The sequence below is a fragment of the Mastigoproctus giganteus genome, chromosome 14, assembly GCF_048544385.1.
Source record: "Mastigoproctus giganteus isolate SK-2022 chromosome 14, ASM4854438v1, whole genome shotgun sequence".
In the NCBI taxonomy this organism is placed as follows: domain Eukaryota; kingdom Metazoa; phylum Arthropoda; class Arachnida; order Uropygi; family Thelyphonidae; genus Mastigoproctus; species Mastigoproctus giganteus.
The window spans coordinates 19,717,501-19,740,939 of record NC_143588.1 but is presented as its reverse complement, the minus strand read 5'-3'; the positions used below and the strand labels follow the sequence as shown (position 1 = coordinate 19,740,939).

General features: G+C 36.5%; 1 protein-coding gene across 1 annotated transcript in view; it reads left to right on the top strand.

Moving 5' to 3' along the window:
* The window catches only part of Hsl (hormone-sensitive lipase), a 179,698-nt gene that overhangs the window by 98,474 nt on the left and 57,785 nt on the right, over positions 1-23,439 (top strand). Inside the window, exon 5 of the mRNA XM_090388264.1 lies at positions 15,669-15,813. Within this exon, the coding sequence (XP_090244390.1) occupies positions 15,669-15,813 (145 nt within the window). The remainder of the gene's footprint in view (positions 1-15,668; positions 15,814-23,439) is intronic.

Below are 23,439 nucleotides of genomic sequence, written 5' to 3'. Positions count from 1 at the left end.
ACACTCTCACTACTAATGAATAACTGAGCCCATCGACTTGGCGCGGCGGCTACTATGCACGTCTCAACATGCAGCAACAAGCAGCTTCCTGTGATTCATTGTTGCGTCATATTGCAAAACTTTCCTAGTACCCTTTGTACAGTGGTCCTTGGTCAGGGCAGGCTATTGCACAAGAAAGCTTGAAACATAACAAATTATCCCAAATCATTCTGTGCATTAATAATTTCTCATTACTATGCTGAGTGTCAGATCATATTTATCCAGGTTAAAAAAAATGAATTTAGATCCTTCACTTTCTGATAGTGTATGATTGTCACTGTAAGCCCCACAATTGTGAAGCTTACAGTGACAAATTTTTGAGCGTGCACAACCCAAGTTTTATCTTGTTCTCATTTGTCAATTTTGACTGGGAAAAAAAAATGCTCTTTTACCACTCCCACCTTATTCACTTGATCTGACAATGTGTGACTATTGACTATTTATTTTGGAAAGGAAATGATGCCTTTCTAAAGTCCAGATAAACTATGGCAAAATTGTTCCCTACATCCAGTTCATGAGTAACTGTCAAATAGCCTACGGAGTTAGTTAAACATGATTTTCCTTTAAAACCGTGTGTTATTTTGAATGCATATCTCTCTAAATGTTCTAATTGCACTCTTAATCACTGCCTCTAATAATTTCACTACCACCGAAGCCAGACTAACTGGTCTGTAATTACTGAATTCACTGTTAGAATTGCCTTTATTGTATTGGTGATACACTGACATTTCTCTAATCCAAAGGAATCTCTTCAGAGTACAAAGATCCCCACATTCAATGGTTCAGTACACTTCCTGTTGGCCTCCCTCAAAATTACTGGATATATGCCATCAACTCCAGGAGCCTTACACTGAATGGACAGAAATCATGGGATACCTACGTAGTGATGGGTAGGCCCACCTTTTGCCTAGATAAGGGCAGTCACACGGCAAGGCATTGAGTCCACTAGGTCACCAAAGCACCCCTTCCATGCTTGATGCACTCCTGTCCATCATTCCGTCACGTTCCTGGGTGGAGGATCCAAAGATTGAATGGACCTCTCCACAGCATCCCAAAGGTGCTCCACAAGGTTCATGTCCAGTGAACAGGGAGGCCATTCCACGGTGGTAAATCTGCAAAATACTCTTCGAACCATATTCTGGTCACCGCAGCTCTGTGGGGAGGTGCATTGTCCTGCTTAAGGAGTCCCTTGCCTTGTGGGTGCACAATGACCATGAAGGGATGCAGATGGTCTACAAGGATTGACACTTAATATGGACTCTTCACAGATGCACCTGAGGATACGAGAGGTCCCGTGCCAGTTAAACACACCCCAGACCATTACCGATGATCCACCTGCCTGAACAGTTCCTTGTTGACATGTTGGATACATAACTTCGTGCAGTTTCCACCAAATATGCACCCTCCCGTATGATTGAAATTAGCATTAGTAGAGGCACATGATGCAAGAAAGCAAGCTTATACAGCATCAGCCAAAAAAAGAAACAGAAAAACCCCTTCCCATTTCACTGATCCATTCATTCCAAATGTTTGTCTTGTTCTTCCTTGATTTTATTTAAGCTATCAACTTTCCCAACAGATGGAAATTTGTTCCAGCAATCAACTACCCACTGGCTAAAGGCAAACTTCTACAAATCTATTCTACAACTGTCTTTCTCTCAATTTGAATCTATGCCACCTCAGGTTTGTAATCTGAGGAAGATGAAGCATGCCATCAGCATTGAGCCAGCTCAATCCATTCAAACCTCAATCAGATCGCCTCACAGGTGTCTAGTCTCCAGAAGCTGCAATTTGCAGGACTTAAACCTTTCTTTATAAGCACAGCCCTTTGTTCCCTTCAGCAGTCTTCTTGCCCTTTGTATTCGTTCTAGCAACTCTACATCCTTCCTAAAATGAGGCTTCCAAACCTGTATGCAGTACTCAAGGTGTGGCCTGACCATTGCCTTATACAAGGGGATAATCACTTCCTTATCCCTGCTTGCAAAATGCCTGTATATCATTGACACGATCCCATGACCTACTCTGGCAGCCTGTATGCACTGCTCAGGGAACTTCATATCTGACTGCACAATTACTCCCAGGTCTTTTTCATTCTCCACCTCCCTGAGTGTAGTACCACACATTTGGTACGTTTCTCTTGGGTTACTGCTACCCATATGCAGTACTTTGCATTTGTCAATGTTAAACTTTAGTTGCCACTTCTCAGCCCATCTGCCTAACTTTTCTAGATCCTGTTGCAGTAGCATACTAACTTTATTGTCATTAACAACCATGCTAACCTTTGTATCATCTGCAAACTTGGACATTAAGCCTGATATATATCTTCATTGATAAATACACAAAACAGCAATGGGCCTGGCACTGAACCCTGGGGGACTCGACTAATAACATTAGTCTACGTATTGCAGTGTCCATTTATTACCACTCTTTGCCGTCTCCCACTCAACCATCCCTTTATCCATTGCAGCAACTTGCTCTTAATGCTATACTGTTCCAATCTGTAAAGCAGTCTTCGAAGTGCAGCAGTATCAAAAGCTTTCCTGAAATCCAAGTATATGATATGAAAATTATTTTTTGCATCCAGTTCCTTTATGACCATATGATAGTATCCAATCAAATTGGTCAGACAAGACTTCCCCTTGACAACCCATGCTGTGTCTGAATTATTACTTTTGTATTGTCTAGGTGATCCTGCAATGCTTCTTTAACTAGTGACTCCATTATTTTCCCTGGAACAGGAATCAGACTAACATGTCTGTAGTTACTTGTGTCACTCTTTGATCCCCCTTTGTGAATTGGAGATACATTTGCACATTTCCAGTCCATGGAGACTGATCGGGCCAGGAGACCCATCTTCAAGATCCAGTGCCGATGTTCTTTTGCCCAGTTGAGGCGTAGAGTCCTGTGTTAGCAATGGGACTCTGGTAGGTCAGCAGCTCGATTAACTTACTGCGACTAATGATCTGAACCTTATGGTCTTGATGGAGACGTTTCTGGCGCCTCCCTCGTTGAAGTCAACGGTGATTTGTGCCACCGTCCCTCTCCAGTTGGCTGAAATAATGCGAGACTTTGATGGCTATGTTCATCCACGACCTTTCTCCACCCATAGTTCTGTCCATGATGAGATGTTATTCCAGAAATGGTGTATTCCCAGTGTACTGTTGATACTGTCAAACGGGGATAGTGCAATTTTTGTACCACCTCCATAATAGAGTGACCCACTATCATCCCTCTTTCAAAGTTGGTTAACTCACAACATTTATCCATACTGACATCGAATTACCATCTACGTGAATGCAGTGATGCACTGTACATATGTACCTGCCAAGTGGTGGGTTCATCCACTAGTTAAAGGGGTGATAGTGTCGCATTGCTCAGGAACCCCTGTGAATTCTGTCCTTTCAGTATAGTTGCTTCATATGCTCAAGTTTTTCTAATAAGTCGCCATCTATAATTTCAAAATCACTAATTTTATATGACTCAGCCTCTCTGGCACAGCCTCTTCTCAGCATAAAGGGTCTTTCTTCAATAAAGACTGATGCAAAGTACTTGTTCAGTTGATCCAAAACATCAACTGGGTTGTCTAAGACTTTCCCACCCCCCCTGTGCACATGGGTCGGATCTAATTGGTTTTTTTGTCATCCTTTTATTCACAAGGAAGGTTAAGGTTATGTTAGTATTAACTGTAGGAAAATACTGCAGGAAAGAAAGTTTATTTGCTAAAGCATTAGCAAAAAAAAAAATAAAATCCTACTAATTCATATCCCCATCCTTCTAAAAATTTGTCCAATCCTTCTTTAAATTTGTTGAAACTTCCTTCCACAACACCAGATAGCAGTGTGTTCTAACAACCAATTATTCTTACTGAAAGCAAAATTTCTTATCTATCCTGCAACCATCCTTTTCCAATTTAAATTTATATTCCCTTATGTATGTGTTATTTGAGAAAAAGTAAGGTTGCCTTACCTCTGACAACACACTTATTCCAGTTTAAAGCCTTGAACACTTCAATCAGGCCTCATTGCTGGTGCTAGTTTCTAGATGCTGCAATGTACAGAACTTGCCTTTCCTGCTAAAGAATGTGCCACTTATCAATCTAGTTGCTCTTCTCAGTGTACATTTCAACAAATCCACATCCTTCCTAAAATGAGATTTCTAAAGCCTTATACAATGGGATTATAACTTGTTTGCCCTTGCCATCAAAGTTCCTGCATATCATTAACAGAATCCACTGAACTGTTCTAGTAGCCTACCTATCAGAGAACATTGTTTGATTGTATGAGTATGCTAGATATTTTTCCTACTCACTATCTTGAAAGTTGTACCACTCAATTGGCATGTTATTCTGGGATTATTCCTAACCATTTCATCACCTTGCATTTGCCACTTTTCAGCTCTTCTGCCTAATTTATCCAGGAGTAGCATAGCCTGATTTAGGATTGCCACAAGCAGTAGCAATCTTGAATCAGTACACCTAATTCTGTTTTTACACGATAGATACGTTCCTGAAAAATACGTGTAAAAAAAATTTGTGTAAAAAAAGACATTTGTATTTATGGAAGAAAAGGCGATTGGTTCCGGATCTAAATAATCAGTAAAAATAATTAAAAAAAAAACACATAAAAATATTCGTTTTAAGCTTATTATTTTATTTCAACAAAATACACATGTAATAATATGTAATGAAAATGTATTAAAGTAAATTTGTATGCATATGAAATGAAAAAAAATTTTTCATAAAAAAAAAACCTGTTTTACACATAACAAGATTTTATTCATTTTCACTTTCTGATAATAAACGGTGCATACGTTTGCGTACGACTGGAATATCACCAGAAATGTTGTGGACATGGTCTTCTTCCTCTGTTATGAAATTCTTTCTGTGATCTCTTGAGCAAAATCAGCACGAGTCTCCTCTGGTGCTGATGTTTCACCGGTTTTTACGAACGAATTCAGTTATTAATCGTTGTGTTCGTGTTTTGGTTAGGCCGTTATATAATTCTCTGTAAGAGGCTATCAACAACTTCAGTTCACGTTGAAACTTCCCAGCGCGTTCTTCATTAGGGTCATGTTTGACAAAATGATTACCTAATTTTCTGGCCAGTTCCAGACCTTTTATTAAATCTGCATTTAGAACAGGATCATTTTCTTCATTATTACTACGTTCTGTGGGATAAGGAGTCCCAAGGACAACTTCTAATATTTCATCTTCGCTTAGGGCTTTGTCGGTTAACAATTCATCAATATCTTCAAACGATAGATCATCGAATCCTTCTCCACCAATTTTGTGTGCCATTGTAATGATATTGGGAAATTCGGTCGTATTAGGGATGATGGGATCTTTGCTTTTTACACACTGTGGCCAAACCGCTTTCCAACACGCATTTAAAGTTGCTGGTTTTAATTCAGTTAACGCTAATCCAACTTGATTGATACAATCCATAATTGAGAATTTCTTCCACACATTAATGACTGTTAGTATTTCATCATTCAGTTTGTTCAAAACGTGTTGGAACGTTCGTTTTACGTAGTATGTTTTAATTGTCGCACTTATACCTTGGTCTAGCGGTTGTATCAAAGATGTAGTATTAGGTGGCAGAAATAAAATTTGTACGTTTGGGTGTTCCAAGACAGGATGGCCGGGTGCATTGTCAAGAAATCAGAAGAATTTTAAATTCGAGACCTTTCAAATTCATATAACATCTGACTTCTGGGGCGAAACATTTGTTGAACCATTCTGTAAAGATAGCAGTGGTCACCCAGGCCTTCTTGTTTGACATCCAGTGAACAGGCAGTTTATTAATATCTACACATTTCATTGAACGTGGGTTTAGGGCTCGATTTACCAGCAGCGGTTTCAACATATGATCTCCTGAAGCGTTGGAGGAAAATAACAAGGTCACACGATCCTTAGCTACCTTAAAACCACCAGCAGTTTTCTGCGATTTCGCTACATACGTTCTGTTTGGCATTCGTTTCCAGAAGAAACCAGTTTCATCTGCATTCCACACTTGATCAGGAGTGTATCCTCCATCTTCACTAATTTTTGCAAGTTCCTGCGGGAATACTTTAGTGGCCGATTCATCTGCAGATGTAGTTTCACCTTTAATTTTTCAATTCCTTTTAAGAAACCCTATCATCCAACCTCTACTCGCAGAAAATTCATACTTTCTGTTTAACTGAGATGAAGTGCTTGGCTTCTTTTCTTTAATCTGTCTGTAAATTCTTAGTGCTGTTTGCTTGATGGCATTTCCATCTACTGGTACTCTTTTTTTGTGACTGATCTTCTATCCATATTACCAGAGCCTTTTCCATTTTTATCTTGACAATATCTCTTGTATATGATGATGAATTAACACTTACTTTTGTTCCAGAACATACCGACTTCCTAATTGCAGCTTCATTTTTCTTAATAGTTCTTACAGTAGCTTCATGTACACCAAAATGCTTTCCTACAGACGTAGCCCCTTGTCCAGTTGCAAGACGATCTAAAATTTGAATTTTAAGTTCCAAAGAACTCGCTTTCCTTTTCATTTTGGTAATAGGCGAATTATTCGACATTATATAAGGGCTACCGAAAAATATCTCAATTATAATTAATAAAAAAAAGTATGAAAAATTTGTAAACTTACAATTTATTGACTATCGGCAAAATTAATAAATTTATATGTGCACAAATTTCGCTAAAGATTCTTTCACTTTGAAATAGAGCTTACTACTAAATGTCTTCCGAAGATACAATGCACGAATACCGTAGATGTGCACCAAATTCAATAAAAACGTTGATGATTCATAGATACCTAGACGTACACATTGGTAAACAAAAGCACGCGTTTCAAAACGCACACACTAGATATCACACTAATAAATAGCTAATAATCACACTAATATATTGGTGCGTGCAATATAGAAATGATACTAATATGCCACAAATAAAAAAAAATTTCTTAGAATTTAGGCAAAAAAATTCATAGAAATCGTGTTAAATCAAAATGACTCGCGTAAAAAGAGAATGAAATATTTATTTTGAATTCGTGTTAAATCAAATTCGTGTAAAAAAAGTTCGTGCAAAAACAGAATTAGGTGTATATGTGACAGCTGACAGACAAGAGCAACCAGATTGTGAGCAGAACCATCCATCCTCCCTACAGGCAGCTTACATTCATATACAATAATTTTTTTTTTTTTTAATGATTGCAGAGGAATATCGTAAAATAAAAATAAAGGCAAGAGGAACACAAAAAGCACATAGTAGCAGTGTTTAATAGCCTCTGGTAGCTTTTGTATTTATTGCTTTCACCCTTAATGGTTATGTGAGTACTATAATTGTTATTCTGCTGCCCATTTTAGATGCAAGCCCAGCTTTTTCTAATTATCGGGTGAGAATTCTGTAGGATTGTAGGAGTATTTCAACACAGTAATTGAAATAAAATTAATTTGTGTGCTTTACCAGTGTTCAATTTCAATCATGGAGAAACTTTCAGTTTCATCAAAGACAGCTCACAGTACTTGGAACCAAAGGCTTACATTACGTTCGGATACTGTAATCCATGATTGTGTCTAAGTTCACATTACCTTTTTAAATTGCATGGCATCACCAGAATAGTCGGATTTGCTATACATTTAAAAATCTGGGACACTGCAGGACAGCTGTTTCAAAGCTTACTGCCTTTTTGGGAGCTTGTGGGTGGTCTCTAATAGTAAATGTATGCCAAATTGTGAATAATGTATTATGTTAAAATTTGTAGAAGAATAAGAGAAATTTACCCCAATATGATATGTAGAACACTTCCGTATGATACTCTCCAGAAATTAAAATGAATAAAAGATTAACACAAAATGAAATAATTTCGCAGTAATCTTTTATGCATTTTAATTTCCATTATCCAGTGCAGAAAATAGTGAAAAACACAAGATTTCAAAATTACATATGTAAGCAGAAATTTGCATAAAATTTTATTAATTCTACTGTTTTTCAATCATAAAATCAAGAAACTAATAGTCACTTCCATTCTCCATGCAGAAAACTTTTAAGAGCATGAAATTTCAAAATTACTCATATGCAATTTAGAATATTCCACTTTATTCTGCTTAGAAATTTGCTTGGTATACTGCTAGCAGATACATATCTATAGACTCAAATATGTATTCAGCATTAGTTCTTTATTCAAAACATTAACATCAAAAGATTGAGTAGTTTGATATATATAAAAAAAAAATGAAAATCTAGAATATTTATTATACAATCACTTTACAAAGCTTTACACAAATATTATTACAAGAGGGGTTGCAGGGAGCAACCCTTTCCAGATTTCTCGTGTTTTTTCCGATTAAGATTTTTCAAGTTCACTCAGCAACAGTTCTAAAATGTTCTTTCCACATTTTAGATGATGCAATATTTAGAGTTAGGAACATAGGAGTGGGTGACCTCAAACTAGACTAGCAATTTTTCAACAATTGCAGTATTAAAGCAGGATTTATGAGGCTCCGTAGTCTTGCAGTGAACAAAAATATACAAGAGTTGCGTGAAACTTCACAATGCTTTCACATAATTACTTTGTGAAAACTGTAAACTATCACATTCAAGAACAACTTGAATAAAACTGGATCTGTATTACATGAATTTTTTTTTTTTCAAGGGATCTGGCACTTACCAAATTCGTTGAAAAAAAAAAAAAAAACACTGCCAAGTTAACAGCCAGGAGGGATATTGTTTTTAGGAATTGTATGTGAAAAGTGAGGGATATAAATTTTATATACTGTATTTCTTTGATTTTAAGACTCCATCGATTGTAAGACGCACCTTAATTTCAGAAAAAAAGCTTTCATTCTAAGAAAAAAAATAAAATAAAATAAAACACTGAAATAAATTTGACAAGTATTTTTATTATAATAGAATTCAGTTTACAAACAACAATAGTACTGTCATTTATCATAGGTATGTTATTCATCACTTCCTTCTGATTCTTCTGAGCCGTCAATATCTGAATCAATATCAGAGGCTACTTTACATTCAGGGTCAGATTATTCTGAGCCATCGTTATCTTCATTATTCCATAATATATCATCTTCTGAGCAATCGAGAGCACTGGTGATGCAACGTTTTTTAAATGAGTGCTTTACTATTCTTTCTGGGATCAGCTTCCAAGTTGTTGATACCCATTCTGCCAATTTTGGTGCCGGCGATTTCTTAATTTTTCCAGGTGTCAGCGGAAGGTTGTCGGTCAACAGCCAGGATTCATATTCCTTTCTCAAGTAATTCTTATGGTTTGTTGACTGAAACACCGAGTGGCTGCAGTTGGCTAGTCATACCACCAGGAATCACAACCAACTCACCATGTTTTTGCACAATTTTATTTTTGATATGTTCGGACAAATGTCCACGAAATGCATCAAGTACTAGCATGCTAGTTGGGTTATGAAGACTTCCAGGATGTCTATTCCACACAACATTTAGCCAGTCTTCCATAAGCTCTGCTGACATCCATCCATTTTTTTGTGCACGCACAATAACATTTTTGGGGAAAATTTCATTCTTCGGTATGGTTTTTCTATTTAAAATTAAATATGGTGGCAACTATCGACCATCAGCAGTGATGCATAGCATCACAGTGATATGCTGCTTTTCATAGCCCGTGCTTAATCTTGATTTCTTTAGCACCTTTAGCATTGACTATGTAATTTTAAGGCATATCGAAGAAGACTGGGGTTTCATCAGCATTTCCAATTTGACTAAAGTCAGTTTCTTTTTTCCCTTAATTTCATCGTGTCGCTGAAAGTTAATCAGCTTCTGTTGAAAGTCTGCAGGAATTTTTTGACAGAGATGTTTGGTGCCTTAACCATAATCCACTATGATGCACGAGTCTGTCGCACCGCTGCAACTGCCTTTAAAAATTATTTTCTCTTTCCGAGGGACTTGGCAATTTCTCCGGCTTTCAATTGCATGTCTTGTCGAATGGTGGGTAATCCTTTTGCACTTGTCTCCGTTACAAAATGTATCACAGCTTCATCGACTTGTGGAAATCTTCCTTTCTTAGGCTCTGTAAAGCACTTGGTTGTTGCTTTGCATGAAAATATGGAATTGCAATCATTTCTCCAACGATGAACATTTACTTCACTAATGTCAAAAGATCGACCCACAGCTCTATTTCCATGTTCTTTTGCATACACAATAACTTTTCATTTCAATGCGGCTTCGTAGTGCAATTTTTTTGACATTTTAATGTGCAATAAGTAATCAAAATTAACGAAATACAGTAACTCCACTTCTTACATACTTTCGAAGATACAAACAAAACTTCCTAGTTTTCACTGAGTGAGCTCCAGTATAATGAAATAACGGTGACTTCACATTTCGAAAGCACATGAAATCACCCACGCCGCTTTATTCTCCAATGGAATTGGAGAATGCAATAGCGGTAAAACTTGGAGGCGGGGTTTCCACCTAAAAACAAAACGTGTGGCGCTGTGCAAAGCGCGGGAAAATTTTAAAAAAACTGCGATTGTAAGACGCACCCGGTTTTTAGAGACGTTTATAGGGGGGAAAAGTCTCTCTTAGAATCAAAGAAATACAATATATTAAAATTTGATATATGAAAATAATGTGAAATTAATGTTAAGGTTGCAGGATTTTCAGAATACCTAGTAATGCTTTGCCTTCATTTTTTTTCTAAATTAATTGCCTAAGAGTTGACCTGTGTAGGATGGAAACTGCATGACAGCTATTGAACTTTTGATAGCTATAACTGATCATTTGGCAGTTTTGCATACATACGTACACACCAACTAATGACCAATTCTTAGAAACCAAGGTAAAAATTACTTTGGTTGCTAAGAAGTTTCAACATGTAAAGTGGACATTTTAGGATTCAGTTACTACAGATTGGTTGTTTTCCAGAATGTTAAAGCTTTTAGCATTCCTCAAGTACATTGAACCTCTTTACCATCAGAGATGGTAAAGGGGTTCAATGTCACTATATACAATTGCACACATTGCACTGGGGACACATCAGATATAAGCTGTTATTTTGTCCTTATAACTTTCATATGTAATTAAATGTGATATTTCTAAGAAACCTGAAATACCCATTTGGGTTAAATGACTTTCAGAACATATAGTAATACTTCTGTTGTATATCTTCTTTCCAGTTTAAGAAATTGGCTATTTAAGATATTACTTTGGCATGCAGTACTGTAAGAGGAAGAGTGCTTGTTTAATACTATACAATGTGTCATTGCTGAAAGAGCAGTTGGCTGGATGGATTCATTGAGACTTTTCCAAAGGAAGTCTCTAAAATATGCGTTGTTTGTGGTTTATATTACTATATTTGTACTATATTTCTCATGTTTTTTCCGATTTAGATTTTTCAAGTTCACTCAGAAGTTCTAAAATGTTCTTTCCACATTTTAGATGATGCAGTATTTAGAGTTAGAGAACATAGGAGTGGGTTACCTCAAACTAGCTATTGTAGCATTGAACTAAACTATGCAACTTCCCCCATGGGGGAAGTTGCATAGTTTAGTTAAGTACTACAAGTATAAGAATACATACGTAATACTGACATGGGTTAGTGATTATTCCATATTTTGCATACAGCAGTGTGAGCATTGTTTGAAGCATTACTGTTTTTAGACATCTTGAAATTGATAGGTGGTTTACAACTTGCATAACTAGTCTGGTTGTTTGCAGTATAAAACTTTGCCTGGCATAGCCGAGTGGTCAGTCATGAGGGTGCAAAGGCATGTGCACTTTTAATGGACTGTGATAATTCTGAGTGGCTGCTAATTCTGTTAATAACCATTGTAAAAATCATTAATGTAAACAATAATATATTTTCTTTATTAGTGAAATAGGTATTTTTATCTGCCTTAACTTAAGGTTAGGCCTAGCATAACTTTATATAATCTTAATCAAAGGTAATCTCAACATTAGTCATTTATGATGAAGAGAATTGTAAAGTACAGTTTAAGTAATAGTTGTGTATTGTAATGTTAAGTAGTACAGTTTCATTGACATTTTGTTAATACTTTTCATTGACATTTTGCTGTAATTTTGCATGAAAAACCTGTAGTTATATCCTGTTATTAAGTTAAGGGACTTTGGATGCATTAATAGCTGGGAATGATATTGTTTACTGTAATTCTTAACATGAAAAGTGGATATATGTGGGATAAAACTACAGAAATTGGTTGTCTTATGGATACCACATTTTTTCATGTGTATTAAAATTTGTTATGTTGAAATAACACAAAATCCATGTTTTGGTTGTGGGACTTTCAGAACACCTAATAATACTTTTATTGCCTTCTTTATTTCTAGTTTAGGTAATTGTCTATTTAAGAAATTACCTTGGTATCACCTGTTGTATGACAGAAACCACATGACAGCCACTGAACTATTGACAGTTATTACTAATCATTCTGTAATTTTTCAAGCATACAAACTAATAACCAATTCTTAGAAACCAAGCATTACCATTTTTTGAAATATTTAACTTAAAAGTTGATATCTAGTGTACAACCACCATAATTGGTTGCTTTTGTAAATTTCAAAACTTTACAGTAAAGTAGATTTTTCATTTACAGAAACCTATAATCTTGACCAGAGATAATCCAAATATTAACCATTTGTGATTAACAAATTTTAAAGTGCTTTGTGTTAAATACTAAAGTAGTTACTGAAATGTATTGTAGTGTTGAGTAGTATGGTTTCATTCAGTGCCACATATGCTAAACAAACATGCTTTTAATTTTTAATAAAAAATTTAAATATTTCAAAAGCATTGTTTTTATGAATTATTTTTAAAAACAATAAATTTCTGTTGAAAATCAAAAAACATCATGGCCATAAAATATAAACATGTCCTAGTGGCACTTCCATTTTTTCATGATTAAAATCATTAACAGCACAAAATTTCAAAACTATACGTGTGCATATATTTCTGCGTGTATATTATATGTGGAAACAGCAATTTACAGAAACATTTCAGGGCAAGGTTGTTAATGATAGTAATGACTGTATGCTGCACCAGGATCTAGAAAAGTTGGGCAGATGGGTTGAGAGGTGGCAACTGAAGGTTAACATTGAAAAGTGCAAAGTTTTTTTTTTTTTTTTTTTTTTTTTTTGTGAACCCCAAACACGAGGTATTAGAACCTATAGTACGTAGTACCGTGCTTGGGTTAAAAAAGCATGGGTTGAAGGAGTATGGGGGAGGGATGCCGGAAACTTTGCTCTAGAGACTAAACATGGGTTTCACCACTTCAAGCCTCCAATAAGCAATTGGTACAAAGTACTGCATATGCATAGCAGTAATAACCCCAGAGTAACGTACCAACTGTGCTGTACTACACTCCAGCTAGTGGAAAATGAAAAATACCTGGGGATAATTGTGCAATCAGATATGAAGTTTTCAGAGCAGTGCAGACAGGCTACCGGAGCAGCCCATGGGTTCTTGTCAATGATATACAGGAATTCTGCTAGCAGGGATAAGGAGGTATTTATCCCTTTTTATAAGGCAATAGTCAGGCCACACTTTGAGTATTGAATACAGGTGTGGAGACCTCATTTTAAGAAGGATATAGAGCTGCTGGAACAAGTACAGAGAATGGCAGCGAGATTGGTGAGTAGAACAAAGGGTTGCTCTTACCAAGAATGTCTTAAATTCTGTAAATTGCAGCATCTGGAGTATAGGCACCTGAGAGGCAATCTGAGGTGTATAATGCTTTGAATGATTTGAGCAAGCTCAATGCTGATGGGATTCTTCCTCTTGCCCAGATTTCGCACCTGAAGGAACATAAATTCAAATTGAGGAAAAACAGTTACAGAATAGATGCAGAAATTTGCTTTTAGCCAGCGAGTGATTGATTACTGGAACAAACTTTCATCTGTTGTTGTGGAAATTGATAGCTTCAATAAATTCAATGAAGAACTTGACAAACTTTTAGAGCAAATGGATATTTGAAATGGGAAGGGTTTTTTTGATCCTGTATAAGCTTGCTTTCTTGCATCATGTGCCACTATTAATGCTAATTTATTAATTCTGCTGAAAAATAAAAAAAATAAAAAAAAAACAAAACTAACAATCACTTCTATTTTCAAATGGACAAAAATGTCACTGCATGAAATTTCAAAATTGAATTGCACACTTTATTCTGCTTGGTACACTGCTAGCAGAAAGTCTACAAACTCTAATCTGTATTCAACAGTATTTCTTAATTTGAAGTATTTTAATATAAAAAGATTGTGGGATATAAAATACTTAAAAACTGGAATGTGTATCATTCATTCACTTAACAAACCTTTACAGAAAAATAATTACAAGAAGGCTTGCAGAGAACAACCCAACTTTTCAAGAGATCTTATGAGCTTTCTGATTACTATTTTCAATGTAAATTGCTCACCCAAGTTTGAAGCAATGCAATAATTTAGAGTTAAAGAGCATATGAGTGGATTATTTTGAACTACAGCATCAGTCATTCTGCATGCAGTCGATTGTGTGCCTGCATTGTAGAAAACAAAGTGCCAAGCAGGTCACACTACCTGCCTAGCACTCTCCCTTAATTTCTGTGAAAACCATGAAATATTGCCTCAAAAAAAGCCTGAGTAAAACAAAACCACGTCTATATTTAGGAAGATAGAAAAGGTTTGAGTCATTAAGCTTGAAAACTAACAAAAAAAAAAGCATTTTTTTTATTTATTTATTTATTTTTTTTTTGCAAGGGAAGCAATAGGTCCCGTGTGACCAGTTCGAACAGAAAATTCATAATTTTATGTATACTGGTGAATGAAAGGCATTTCTGAAGTGAACATGTCAGTGGAAGCGATAAAGCTTCCCCAGAGTGAATGACAAAAAAAAAATAGAATGCAGAGAAGTTTATTATTTTAGCATCAGTGTTATTCTGTTATCCTGCTTTGAAATAAAACTGCACTTTTACTGAATTGAAACTTCTTATATCTATATATTCATTATGAACAACCTTGTCTCGTTTGTTTTAATAGTCTCGATTGTATTATTTCTTTCTCAACTGTACGTTTCTTTGCATAATGTGTAATGTATGCCTTTATTTCTTTTAAGTAGTAGTGTATAATCCCTTCACAGCTTGTAAACAGTCTTGTAATGAAAGATCTGATAAATCACTCTTGTTGCATCACTATTGTAAATATCCAATAAAAAAATAAGGGCCTGTGATTTGATCAAGGTTTGAAATCCACTTATTAGCAATGCTGCATTGACTTCACCTTTTCCACCTTACATTGTATGTTGTGTTGAGCTGTGAATCAAGACAGTTACAACCTGGCCAACTGCAAAGTTGGCCAAATTGCAATAAAAGTATTTTAAAATTTTGTCCTAAAAAAGTATTTTAAAATTTTGTCCTAATAAAAATATTTTAAAATTTTGGTAGTATAGTTAAACTTCTGAGTTTGTCCCGGGTTAGTAAATTCTAACTGAATTAGAACATCTGAAGTTCATAATATGCTAATTTTGTTTATATCCCGAGATTTTTTTTAATAGAGACATGAAAAGACAAGTTATTTTTATTCCAGACACTTATTCTATTTTTTTATATGATATGTACGATAAACATGTGAAATTACAGATAATTAGGTAATAAATCATTAATTGTTGTAGATATACTTGAGGGAATGGGCGAAAGATCTGAATGTTCCAATTTTATCTGTGGATTATTCCCTTGCACCCGAAGCACCATTTCCAAGAGCTTTAGAAGAAGTACTTTTAGTCTATGCATGGTCTCTTCAAAATTCATACTACCTTGGTAAGTAATGGAGTTTAAACTTGTTTTAAATATCCATAATAGTCTGTTAGAGTTGTCTATAAACATGCAGTGCGATCTTAACTTACCATATAAAGGATCGCATGGGTGAAGCATTTTAGGAGGTGTGCTATAACTGCAGTTATAGTGTATATCACAACTTAAGAAAAGTTTTATTCAAATCTAGGTGCCACCTACGAAACTTAAGGGCCATCAGAGTTGAAATTAAATAAAAAGAAAAACATTTAAACAAAACAAACAAAAAAAAAAAAAAAAAAGCTTAATGCAGGCCTTCCTGTGATTATCAAATAATTAACTGAATGTTCCTGGAGTAGCTTTCACTTCCCTATATTCAGGCATCAGTTGAGTTTTGTCATCTTTAAGTACATATGCACACTTTATATGCCCTCTAGTTACTGTTTGATCAATGTTAAATTAATAACAGTGCTTCTGTAATGGTGATTCACTGTTATATGGAAAATTTATCAGTAATAGATAGTTACCCTTGAATTAGGGGATAACAATAGCATAATTTTTCTGAGCTGCATTATTATTGAAAGCTATCTCATAAAGAACAGTAATTGCATTTGAATTCTCCCCACCCACACGATTTAAAAAAAAAAAAAAAAAAAAAAAAAAACATATTAAAGACAAGTTTTTAACACCATTAAACTATTCTTTGCAGTGAAGATTTAGATGTGAACACATGATAGTGGTCACATCTAAATCTTCACTGCAAAATCTAACGCATATAGGGAAACGCCTCCGTAGCCAGGTGGGCAGGAGCAGCAGTGTGTAGCACACACTTCTTGATTAGACCAGGGTTCGTGCCCTTGACCACCAAATACGGAGGATGCGGAAAGGTCAGGGAATGACCACTGCATATCCCCGGAGCAATATGGCCTTAGTTGCTAATGCTCCTAAAAACCAAATAACAAACATTATATAGGCTGAGCTTTCCATGCAAGAGAAAGAATAACCCCATTCCTCCCTTGATATAAAAAAAAAAAAAAAAAAAAACTCCAGGGGCTCGCATCTGGTGAGTATGGGCTTGGCACACCCAGGGTCCTGAGCTGGATATCATCATTCTTCTCTTTCTTGGTGATTCCTTTCTACTTCTGACTCTCTCTCTCTCTCTCTCTCTCTCTCTCTCTCTCTCTCTCTCTCTCTCTCTCTCTCTCTCTCTCTCTCTCTCTCTCTCTCTCTCTCACACACACACACACACACACACACACACACACACACACACACACACACAGGGTAACTTGGGAATTTTTATTGACTGGTGCAGCATAAGCCTCAGGCTTCCTTGCACCTATGGCTAATAATAATAATAAAAAAAATTCTGCTTTCTTATTCCCTAAAAGAATCCTAGCACTCCATGCAGTCATATTGGCTTTCCAAAACCTGAGAAAGATCAAAGCAATCCTAATAACTATAGACCAGTCACTCTCGCTAGCTAGTTAAGGAAAGTATTAGAGAAAATTATCAAAACAGAGTTGGTTCACGAATGCTGAGTGCAGATTAAGGCAATAGATCAACATTAAATTACCTCATGAGGTTCAAAACAGAGATGCATTTTAACAAACAAATTACATGCTGTTAGTATTTTTCAAAATGGGCATATAATATGTGCATCCTATAGCACAATGATAATGCAGAACTACATAGACATTGCCAAAGTTTGTACAAAGCTTCATGATGAATAGAAAGTTTGTACAAAGCTCCATGATGAATAGTTAGATTTTCTGGTCTAACCTTTCTGGTTAGAACACAAACCTAACTATCAAGAACCTATAAACAAGAGAAAGGAGTTTTCAAGAATCCATCTTAAGTGGTATACTGGTTTTCTCTCAAAACCACTAGTGCTATGAACAACTTACTACACAATACATTACAATATGGGTGGTAGGCTCTTTCAATTGCTCTGTACTGTATCGATGTTTTGGCTTGAATATCATAGCACATAATGGGTAGTGCAGAGGAATAGTAGGGTTTTAATTGTGATAATTAAGTAGCTTGAAGGTTCTAATCACTTGTTGAGCATATATCATTTTTGTGTTTAGCTAAAGAATTTTTACTTTTTAGCAAGGATGTAACTAATTTAACATTGCAATCATTAACAGTCTAGCGTAACATTGCAATCATTAACAGTCTAGCGTAACATATAATTTGAATTATAGCTTAAGTTATAACATAAACCTAGATAGCGTAATATGTATCACTGCATTTAGGAATCAATTACCTTGGTGTAGTATTGTCAATTAATTAATAAAATTATTATTCTTATTACTTTTCATTGTTAATCAGTTAAATTGTATTTAAACTGAAATCGTGTCCCAGACTGGAGCAATGGACACAAAAGTAGCAGGACTGCTGTGGCTCAGGGAAGAACTGAAGGTGGCGATTCTTCAATGCATCACAGCCTAAAAAATGTACGACTTGTGAAATGTTTTGCAGATCTTTCAAGAACAGAACATTATGCAGCCAAATAGTGTGTGTGTGTACGTGCGCACGTGCTAGGTACAGAGAGTGTGAAGAAATTAGGCATCAACTCAGCATTTTGATGGGTGTATATGGGAATATAAAGAGTAGGGTAGATGCCCTAGAAGGAATTAAAATTGAGACCCCATCAAGCTGTCAGCTACCCAACTCAATGCCAGAGCTCACTCTTGTGCATCGGGCAACACAGCAGCAATCTTCAAGGCAGAATGTGCTGGTCCCACAGGAGCTAATTATTGTCAGTGACTATTGTCAGAAAACTGAAAATGTGTTGTGAAAAGAGATAGGTGGAATAAGACGAGGTTATGTTTGCCAGGGGCAAAAAAGCAGATGATGTTGTTATAGAGCCGATATCTTTTAAGAACACAAAAGGCAATGTTATTATACACATTTCCACTAATGATATTAAGAGTAAGAAATCTGAAGACTTGCTTAACAAGTATGGCAATGTTGACAAAAAGTCGCAAATTGGGATTGAATTTGAAAGTGTCTGCAATTCTGCCAAGACACAATAGGAGGGAGTCTAGCATTAGTAGAGGCATATGATGCAAGAAAGCAAACTTATGCAGCATCAGCAAAATAAAAAAAAAAAAACGCTCCCATTTCACCCCTCCATTCATTCCAAATACCTGTCCAGCTCAGCCTTAAATTTATTTAGGCTATCAACTTCCACAACAAACAATGGAAGCCTGTTCCACCAACCAACTACACGCTGGCTAAAGGCAAACTTCTGCACATCTATCCTACAACTGTCTTTCCTCAATTTGAATTTATGCCCTCTCAGGTGATTATTCTGAGCAAGAGGAAGAATCCCATCAGCATTGAGCATGCTCAAACCATTCAAGGCTTTACACACCTCAATCAGATCACCTCGCAGGTAGGCACCTCCATAGCCAGGTGGGAAGGAGCAGCAGTGCGTAGCACACACTTCTTGATTAGACTGGGGTTCGAGCCTGTCACCACCAAATACGGAGGCAGCGAAAAGGTCAGGGAATGACCACCGCATATCCCGGAGCAATATGGCCTTCGTTGCTAATGCTCCTAAAAACCAAATAACAAAGAAACCTCACAGGTACCTAGTCTCCAACCACTGTAATCTGCAAAACTTAGGCCTTTCTTTATATGAGCAACCCTTTGTTCCATTCACTAATCTTGTTGCCCTTCTCTGTACTTGTTTCAGCAGCTCTACATCCTTCTTAAAATGAGGCCTCCAGACCTGTACACAATACTCAAGGTGTGGCCTGACTATTGCCTTATACAAGGGGATAATCACTTCCTTATCCCTGCTAGAAAAATTCCTGTATATCATTGACAGTACACATTGAGCTACTCTTGCAGACTGTCTGCACTGCTCAGAAAACTTCATATCTGCCTGCACAATTACCCTAGGTCCTTTTCATTCTCTACCACTGTCAGAGTAGTACCACAGAGTTGATATGTTACTCTGGGGTTACTGCTTCCCATATGAAGTACTTTACATTTGTCAATGTCAAACTTCATTTGCCACCTCTCAGCCCATCTGCTCAACTTTTCTAGATCCTGTTGCAGCCGTGTACTGTCATTAGTGTCCTTAACAACCCTGCCAACCTTCGTTTCATCTGCAAACTTGGACATTAAGCTTGATATACCATCATCAATATCATTTATAAATACAGAAAACAACAATGGATCCAACACTGAACCCTGAGGAACTCTACTAATACCATTAGTCCATGATGAGTAGTGTCCATTGATTACCACTCTGTCTTCTCCCATCAAGTAGCACACGCTTCTTGATTAGACCGGGGTTCGAGCCCATGTCCACCAAATACGGAAAATGCGGAAAGGTCAGGGAATGACCACCGCATATCCCTGGAGCAATATGGCCTTAGTTGCTAATGCTCCTAAAAACTAAATAACAAACAAACCAGTGCCACACTGCTCCAATTTGTTCAGCCGTCTTCCATGTGTAACAGTATCAAAAACCTTTCTAAGATGCAAATATATGATATCAAAGTTATTCCCTGCATCCAATTCCTTTGTGACCACATCATAGTATCCAATCAAATTGGTCAGGCAAGACTTTCCCTTAACAAAACCATGCTGTGTCCGAGCTATAACTGAAGTCTTGTCTAGATGATCCTGCAGTGCTTCCATTAATTTTCCTGGAACAGAAGTTAAACTAACAGGTCTATAATTACTTGTGTCGCCCTTTGATCCTCCTTTGTGAATTCGGGTCACATTTGCAATTCTCCAGTCCATGGGTACCTCCGCTGAATCCAAAGCAGCTCTCATAATTATGGCTAAGTGTTTGCTTATTTCCTTTGCTGCCTCCTTTAATATAACTGGATAGATCCCATCCACCCCAGGTGCCTTTTTTATGTTTATCATCAACAATTTCTCCTCCACTTTCCTCTCAGTTATTACAAAACATCTAGCTCACTGCCAGAGTTTAATTCACCTCTGGCATTTCCCTCCCTGAATAACTCCTCATGTGTGAATGTAGATGCAAAATACTCATTTAGTTTGTTAGCCACCTGATGAGGAGGATCATCAACAGTTGAACCATCAATATCCAGTGGACCAATCTGATTCATCCCTTTCCTTCTAGAGGTAAAGAATTTATCGGTAAAGAATTCTTTGCTGTTTTTCTGTGCATCCTTTGCCAAAGATTTCTCATAATCTGCCTTTGCTTGCCTAATCTCCTTTGTGACTTGGTTACAGACCAGCTTATCTATCATAGCCTTGCATGTCACCCATTAATTTATATGTATCCCATGCATTTTTCTTCGCTGCTACATGTCTCATTAGATCATCTGATATCCATTTAGGCCTAAACTTTGAACAGTATTTCTTAGTTGGTATGTAAAGCCTAGTAGCTTCAAAGATAAATTCTTTGAATGCTTTCCATTCGAATTTGGTGTTGGTAGCATCATCAGTTGGTCCCACCGTATAGAATTTAAGTACGGTCTGAGACCACTGTAGTCGCCTTTACGAAAGCAAAAACCCTTCCCTTTGCCCCTGATGGTAGCAACTTCTTTGAGTAAATCCCACTTCAGTACTGTGATCACTGGCACCTAGTGGTTCCTTTATCTGCAGATTTTTAAATCATGAAGAATCACTACTGATAATCAGATCAAGAGTTGCCTCTGTAAAATGCTGATGTAGAAAACAATCGTCCAATAAATCCACAAAAGCCTTGCTAGTGTGTGAGTGACCAACCCACAAATTCCAGTCAATATCTGGGAAATTAAAATCTGCCATTATAAGACTCTCTGATTTACTGGCCCACTCTATTTCCCTGTACAGTTTCTTATTATACTCATCAGAGTCATTAGGCCTATAACACACTCCTACTCTCAATTTTGATCTCCCAATGCTTATGTCACACCAAACTGAATTGACACTGCATTGTCCATTGATGTCGACTGGCTTCACTTCCTTGGATTTTGTTTCTTAACTAATAGCATAACCCCTCCTCCCTTCCTATCCTGTCTATCCTTCCTGTACACATTGTACTCCCCAAATTCCAGTTCTGCATTCCTGTGTGACACCACGTCTCTGATATCCCAACAATATCTGCCTTTGATGTTTTGAGCAATACCTCAAATTCATCAAATAAATGTGTGTGTTCAGAACCTTGTCAATCAATTCGACTCTGGAAAGAGAATGTGCATGGGTTAGAATTTTTGCCAGTGTACTCTGTGCTTATTAACAGGAGAGTCTGTTTTTACAGTGATGGAATACACTTGACTAGAAGAGGGTGGGAGAATATTTGCTGATGCTAATTAACGAGAGACTGTCTTCCTTCTATGTTACTGCAATGGAAGATTGATCAGTCTGACACAAATGCCTTTCAACATCTGGAAAACTTTGACTTCACTGCAATCGGTCAGGAGCCTCTCAGTAATGCAGTCACGTGCGTCACAGAAAGTATCATCCATGCAGCTGCAATTCCAATTCCAAAAATATTCACATGGTTTCAAACCTTCCCTAAGCCATATTAGAATTCAGATTGCACAGCAGCAAAAAAGTTACAAAACAAAGCTTGGGGATATTCTGATGATACCCTACTACAGCTTATCCCTTAACATGCCCATGCTAAATGATGCTGTATCCAACATCACAGCCAAAAGAAATTATGGATCTGTTTTGCATCCACTATTACCCAGTGGTGCTAAAGATGTCAAGTACAAAATCCAGAAAATGGAGGGAAAATATACACAGGGCCAGCCACAAGCATGTTCAACCGGTGCTGTCAAACAGGGTGCCGCACTCAAATGGTCTATTGAGTGACTGCGTGAGTCACTTGAAAATTGCTAGAAGGAGAGCATATACTTCATTCTCAATGTATATGTTTCGTTTGATATCGAAAATAGGACGCCATTTAAAAATAAAATTAAGTTATATTCACTTTCAATAATATCTGTATTGTTTTTAACTTCTGGAGATAAGGAAATAACGAGTAAAGACTGCAATTGTTAAACAATATTGTTGATTAATGTATTAAATATTATTTGTATTTTAAACATGTTCAGTATCATAAAATTATTTAATTATTTCTTAGTTACTGTAAAATTAAAAAAAATAATAAAAAATTAAAAAACAGTTACAAAAACATCCCATATAAATTTTGCACAGGACCCTAGCCCGCAAGTAATTCTTGAACAGGGCTCTGCAAATTTTGGGGCCAGCCCCGAATATACATCACATCCTTCATTGGTCCTGGAATATAATGGATGCATTACTGCAGACCTAATTGCAATAGCTAATGCCCTTGGTAAGACTTTCTTTCTACCATTTCTTCAAAATTTTCTTTCTCTCCAGAGTTCCTGGCCCTGAAATTAAAAAAAAAAAAAAAAATGAAAAGCAGCCAATTAATTTTAAATCTAAAGATTCTCATCCCTATAATGGATGGTTTTTACCATCTTTAACATCAAAATGTTAAAAACAGTTCCAACCACCCAGTCATCTGCTAAATGAGACATGTTGACCAACATATAACAGTAAGAGAAAATTTGTTTGCTGGATCCTAGGACATACAGGAATACCAAGAAATGAATTGGCCAACAGAGTAGTGGAAATATAGACAGTTTATCCCACCTAATTGATTATAAAGCAACGATAAAAATATGTAGTCATGAACAG